The sequence below is a fragment of the Phoenix dactylifera genome, unplaced genomic scaffold, assembly GCF_009389715.1.
Source record: "Phoenix dactylifera cultivar Barhee BC4 unplaced genomic scaffold, palm_55x_up_171113_PBpolish2nd_filt_p 000097F, whole genome shotgun sequence".
NCBI classification, from domain to species: Eukaryota; Viridiplantae; Streptophyta; class Magnoliopsida; order Arecales; family Arecaceae; genus Phoenix; species Phoenix dactylifera.
The window spans coordinates 529,824-536,252 of NW_024067681.1; the positions used below are offsets into that span (position 1 = coordinate 529,824).

The window sequence follows — 6,429 nt, forward strand, 5'->3', positions numbered from 1 at the left end:
TCATTAGCCAGATGCAAGCCTCTTTTCTCTTCATATGTAATGTCCCTCTTTACTCAGTTGGTCTTAGAATGATTGTTCTATGCGATCAAACAAGATGATTAAAAGAAACAAAAAAACAAAAACAAATCGGCTTATCTATACGAGCTTGCATATTTTCTGGAGATCGATGTTCTAGGCGCATGAACCAAACCCGGGTAGTGTCAGAGGCACACCAAAGTGCTCGCTCGAGTGCTTATAAAGTGGCAGCACCGCAAAGTACATCCAAACGCACCGGTTACATCATTTGGCCTGTGGCTCATGCTTGAGATATATAAAAATGGCAGAGAAAGTTAGAGTTTAAGAAGTCAATTTTGCCAAGGTGGGTGTTCCTTCAGTAGAGTAAAATTTTGGTCCATCAGTAGTTCATTGAATACAAATATCTCATTTCTTACACCAATTGATATTTCAACCTTCAAAACCAAAATATTTTATAGGCAGCAGTTCTTAACTTACCACCAATTCTGTTATCTTTTTTCTTTTAGCAGATGTAGTTGTGCCACAGTGTTTCACTACCACTTGAAATCAGAAGTAGAAATAGTACTTCATCTATATAGACAACCTCTGTATGTCGGCATCCAGTAATCTGGTCCATTGTTATCCCTGTAGGCTTGGGGAGTGCAGGAAATAGGAACTAGGCAAAGCCCTCTACTCCTCAGATCAAGCTTTGGTTCAGACTTGTCCGTCCTCTCCAAGACTCCCCATGTATTGCGATCCTGAAACCAATATACTTATTGATCCATAATAATATGTACATATTAACTAAAGTCTCAACAGTGAATTAAATCTTTCAGTACCTTGCTAGCTCCTGACTTCATGTATGGGTCACTGAGCAACTGCATGCGTACCATAAAGAGTTACCATAAATTGTTTCGAGGAGTTGATAACAATAGCAGAAAAACTACTAAGCCCCTTCATGCATGCGTATAATGAATCGGCTAGAAAACTAAACAATGCAAAGTAATAATTTTGTCCCACACTCCATTAATGGGGCAATAATAACTGGCTAACATCCAGTTTGTTCTTCTTATCCGCAGTTGAAGTGGGAATGGAGTCACACTAGCTAACACGTACTTTGCCAGTCTTATTAGCTTGACTCCTTCAGTTATAACCACTTATTATGTTACTATAACATGCTGCGAAATACTTGCACGTAAATGTAATAAAGCAGCAGGTTATAGTGAGAAACTAAACTATAGTGGCTATAGTAACTACTAAAAAACACGCTTCATTGCTTGCACTTCAATCGTCACTAGAACTGGAAATTAAAGGAAGTCGACGGTGTTACCTGTACTTGCTCCTGTAGAAATCTGATATAATTGATTGCCTCATGTAGTACTGATGCAGTATCAGTCTGAAATCGAACAAAAGATAAATTTGGAAAACTTTTATGTTGTTTAGCAGGGAATCAACGCATTGTAATACATTTGTAAATATTTACCTTTCCAAAGGGTGACACAATTTGTTGGAGTGCAGTGATTTTATCTGCCAACTTTACTTTAGGTGCCTGCAACTGTATGGAGAAAATTACTTTTTATTTTTCTACTGTACTTATTGGGTTTTATAAACAATATGGTTTGCTTCCTTTTTGCTTTTGTTTTTGAAAATAAAGTTCAGAGTGCCACTATCCCCAGTCGAAGTGGATTTCTCTCTAGTGCAAGCACTTAGAGAAGGGCCAGCATCTAAGAAGAGGCAAGGTCTCCTTTGGCTCCATTTAACTGCCTTCCACTTTAATTAAATGAATGTGTAAACTAGGAATGAAATGAAGAAATACGTACGTATCAGTTAACATTTATTCTACTGGACTTGGATATATACAACTTACCTTGAGAGATGATGTAGTTGAGTTCTCATGTTTAGATTTCTTGAAGAGAGTTTCTGAACTGTCATCTGATCTTTTCTTTTTTCCTTCACTTGTTGTTGCACTGCTTCTCCCATTTCCTCTCGTCTACAAGTAACAAATTGAACTCTTATTTTTCACCCATAAAAAAAAGAAAAAAGAAATACTAAAGAACTGTTGAGATGCTGGAGAATACATTATAAGTTATCAATCCATATTGATAATAATTTAAATTAAGAAATATTGATGGCACTCACTGATGAATTATCAAAGACTTGCTTCTTACTATCAGATGAATCTGAGACTTTTGTATAAGACTTAGAGGCTCGTAAGTCCACTGCTGGCTTGTTCAAAGAGTCAGTAAAAGAGATAAGCTCTGATAAATTCCTCGTGTTAGACCAAGGCACGTCTGTCATCCCACTGCAGAACTTGTTGTTGAGGCCCATAAGTAAATTGCTGACACCAATCTGGTGTCCAATATTGTTAGTACTAAACGGCCTTAGAAATGAAGGCATAGAAGCTCCCATGTCCTGATGATGTTGGCTTTCTTCTTTTGTATCGTGGTCATAACATGGCACGTAACTTGTATTTGTGTCTCCTCCCATTCCACTGCCAGGATATGATGGCGAATTAGGAATCTCGTGTTTGATATAAGAAATATTTGATGTGGAATACCGAGCCATAGAGGGATTAATCGAAACGTTGCATGTCGATGGTGGATTGAGCTGTGGATTTGGAGGAGCGATGGACCAGTTGCTAACCAAATCCGATAAGTTTGTCAGTCTTTCAGCTGGCTCCATGATGCTTCCATTATAGCTTGTCAACTGTTTATCCAAGCTGTTGAGCGAACATGGTTGCGTGAACTCCCAACTATTGTCCATCTTCTTGAGGTAATCACAGGCTGGGTCGAACATCTCTGTCGTCAGGCTCTTGGAGGTCAGCACCTCGAGGAAGTTCTCTCCGTTATCATGATTGCTGTGCAAGTCTCCACCACTTCCAACGTTTCTGAAAGACCAAGTTCAAAGCTTTTACCTCCAAGATTCTTCGTGGTGCATAACATTTAATGGTCGTATCAACAAGAAGTAACTGATTCCTGAGTTCTATAAGTGACTAAAATTTGATATACCCAGATTTAATTGTCAGGTAGGAAAGTTTGATTTGCTTAACTATTACCGGAACTACTAAAGAAAGCATAATAACCAATGAAATATTAAAAGCAATACGTAAAGATCTTTTTGGAGAAAAGATTCAAAGAACCTGGGCTAGCCTCTCCACTATTTTAGTTGCTAATTGCTGGAGATCACTTCTCTAGATCTCCATCTGTTTGCACCAGCATAATTTTTATCTACTTTCTTCTCCCCTAAGTTTGCACTACTACTTAATTAGTTAGATTCCTTCTTATTAAAAAGAAAAAAAAAAATCAGAGATTCCCTCTTCACTAAGTTAAAATCAATATAAGGCTATGGACTGTACTCACAACAGAACTTGGCTCCATAAGTGGTTCTCGACCGGTTCGCCGGAGAGATTGGCAGAGGACGAATCCATGGTGAGGCCTGAATGGTTGGAAGTGTTGGTGAATGACGTGGTGGTGTTGGAGATGTCCTCGTCACAAGAGGAGTTGGAATGGGGATTCGGAGGCTGCCACCGGCCCATGGTGTTCCAAGATGAAAGAGGGTTCGCATGAACCTCCCACCAATTGTTGGGCGCCGTAGAGGAGCTAGCCACCGAGGCCTCAGACCCTTCTTGAGTCGCCATGCGAGAAAGCACGGAGAGAAGGGAATTCTTTGGCTTTTGATGGGGCGAGGAGGGCTTTTAAGGAGGATGTATCCGTTGGCATGACATCACCATGCGGGCATTTAAAAATTTAAATCAAGAGAAGAGAGGAAGGGGGAGGATGGGGACAACAAAGTATGCAGAGCCTCGTGTTCTTTCCACTGAGGTCGTGGGCAATTATTATAGGGAGGCCATGGGTCCTTCAAGGGCGTTAGGCTTTGAGCTTGTGGTTGGAGGTGGTAGGTCTCTCTCTCTCTCTCTCTCTCTCTCTCTCGTTTCTTTATAAGCATTACATTATTTGTGAACGAAAATAATGACCAAGAGAAGGTAATGCTTTTTAATATCAAAACTAGGAGGAGCTAAGATTTCATTATGTTCATTAAATGCTTGAAACATGGTAGTGCTTGTATGGAGTTGCGTTTTGCTTTGATAATATCTATGCACCATCATTATCATCATCATAATTGCTGTTATCTTCTTAGTCCCTTGTTCTCAAAGAAATGACATCCGGGTAAGTATACACCCAAGTGGTCCCGTGTTGATTCGTTTAATACCTTGCAGTGCTCACCTTTTACTGTGGACAGCGAAAGCTTCCGTTCTTCACTGAAACCGAAGACGATTCCTGAATGCTTCCCTTAAAAACACTGTAGCTATCCACGCGTGCTCATGCTTGTTTGTTTATGGTAATCTCGAACCATTTTTATATATCAGTGGTGAAAATAGTTAGGTATCTTCTTTAGAATCTGCAACACTGCAAATATTCTCTGAAATGAATGTGATTCTTCTTTCATGATTCTTGTGTCATGTATCAAGGTTCGAAGGGGATTGGAGCTGGTGAATAGCTACAGAGCAGAATTTAAATGTGTTTAACTGATATATCAAAAATTTTATAATCCTTTGTCACTGGTTTCGTTAGTGTTGCTCTGAGAACGTATATCAGAAAAAAGATTTTAAGATAATAACATTAACTTATATCCCTTCCTAGGTAGTGCAAGTAAAACCAATGACAAAAACAGTGAAGGACAAGCTTGGTGTTGGTGGTGTTGGTGGAGTACAAACTTCAAGGATGCAATTGATTGCTTCCATGTTGCTTTTTCACATATGTTCTAGGAATGGTCTTCAATAAGAATGTGTGGAAAGAGATGTCTGGAGTGTGGAAGGGAAAATACCCATCCAATGTTTACCGAAAAACTGTGGGCCGATAGTGACTTGATAGCTGGAAAGGGTGGAGAATTTTGTGATGGAACTTTCTGTTTAGGGTTGAAAACCAGCTAGGGAGTAAGCTAATAGAAGTCCGAAGTACCAGAGATTCAGAGATTCATGGGAGAACCGAGCAAATAATCTACAGTGCAATGCAAAACGATATCTTTTGATCGAAAATTTAACACAAGAACCAAGACTAGGATTCTATAACCATCTCTACAGAAGAATCATAGTGTGACATTCCTGAAGCTTAATTCATAAGACAACAAAACTGAATTATTTCGAAATCTATAAGCTCGGTTGATGTAGACAAGAAAGACAGTAACAGTCCAACTTTAACTCAAATGCCTGTTACCCACCAACCACAGCATCAAAACCAACAAGACATGTAGAAACATTAATTCAACCAAATCTCATGAGAATCTAGTTTTAGTCTTTTCTGATACCTAATGCTACCAAATACGACGAGCACACGTGAGAGGGGAGTTGGTGGTGGCTCTATGCCGTGGTTTTGCTTTCATATACCAGTAAACAGTGAAAACCATCAAGGGAGCAAAGATTAGTGCACCAAGGTACTAACCTCCTTCCTCAGGCCCATGCCAGCGACATCACTATATATTGAAAGCAGGATCTTAATGCCGCATAAGCTGAATCAGCGTCCTGATGTAGAGGGACATGCGCATGCATTCATACTTCTTCATAATCTATCATAAACATTTCTTCACAAAGATCAAATCACCTCAACTAATCAATTAATCCACATAGCCATAGGTTAATTATCAAGAGAAACCATGTCAACACAGAAAATGATAACAAGATATGTGCACCAATTCTTTTGCATACTGAACTTCCGCTTCAATTATGTGATCTTTATTCTAATGCTTCTTTCTAAAAGCCAGAATTGCTTGCTTCAACCATGGTCTAGTAGGTGTGTGCAATTGGATGGTGGCTCCCCACCTCAACCTTAGGCTATGACATCTACATCCACTAGAAATCCCTATAAGACATTGCAAGGCTCTTTCCATCTCCTGAAGTACCTTTCGGAACCGTCATCAAGCACCGTTTGCACGCAGATCTTCTTCGCATCTCATCCACATCCATTAGTGTTTGTATTGAGGATTTGAAAATTAGGAGTACTGCTCTAATAATCCTACTAATTTAATGAAGTCCATGGGATGAGAATGAGATTGGCTAGCTTTAATTAGGTCAAGGAAAGGCACTCCATCAAAAAAGGAATGTTGTGACATGGACAGCAATCCCATTCCTTCTCTCTCTCTCTCTCTTCTTTTCTTTTACTTTTAAGAAATGCTCGACACCTCTAGGCCTATAGTCTCTAGACTTGAAACATATAACCTTCTTTAGTTTGGTGCTCCTGGGAAATCTAATAGGCTAAGCGCTGCCAGTATCACTAGATCACGGAACTGACGAGGTTGTCCAAGACCAATCCTTGACGTGCATGTACGGCATGCCACGGGCCGATAGAGCTAAATTCGATGTATCCAACGATTGTTCGATGGTACGATCACGGATGGTAACATTCCATTAATCCTACCAGTTTTTTTTTTTTTTTTTTTGTT

The 6,429-nt window shown here is 39.6% G+C and overlaps 1 protein-coding gene across 1 annotated transcript; it reads right to left on the reverse strand.

The window, feature by feature from the left end:
* Window positions 1–369: 369 nt before the first annotated feature.
* LOC103722337 (transcription factor bHLH110) lies at window positions 370–3,851 on the reverse strand. Its single transcript, XM_008812860.4, has 7 exons — window positions 3,354–3,851; window positions 2,134–2,881; window positions 1,862–1,984; window positions 1,478–1,549; window positions 1,325–1,390; window positions 834–872; window positions 370–752 (listed from the first exon to the last, which is right to left on the reverse strand). Exons 1-7 carry the CDS (start codon window positions 3,629–3,631, stop codon window positions 582–584), a joined length of 1,497 nt encoding a protein of 498 aa, XP_008811082.1. The 5' UTR covers window positions 3,632–3,851; the 3' UTR covers window positions 370–581.
* Between the last annotated feature and the right edge of the window lie 2,578 nt (window positions 3,852–6,429).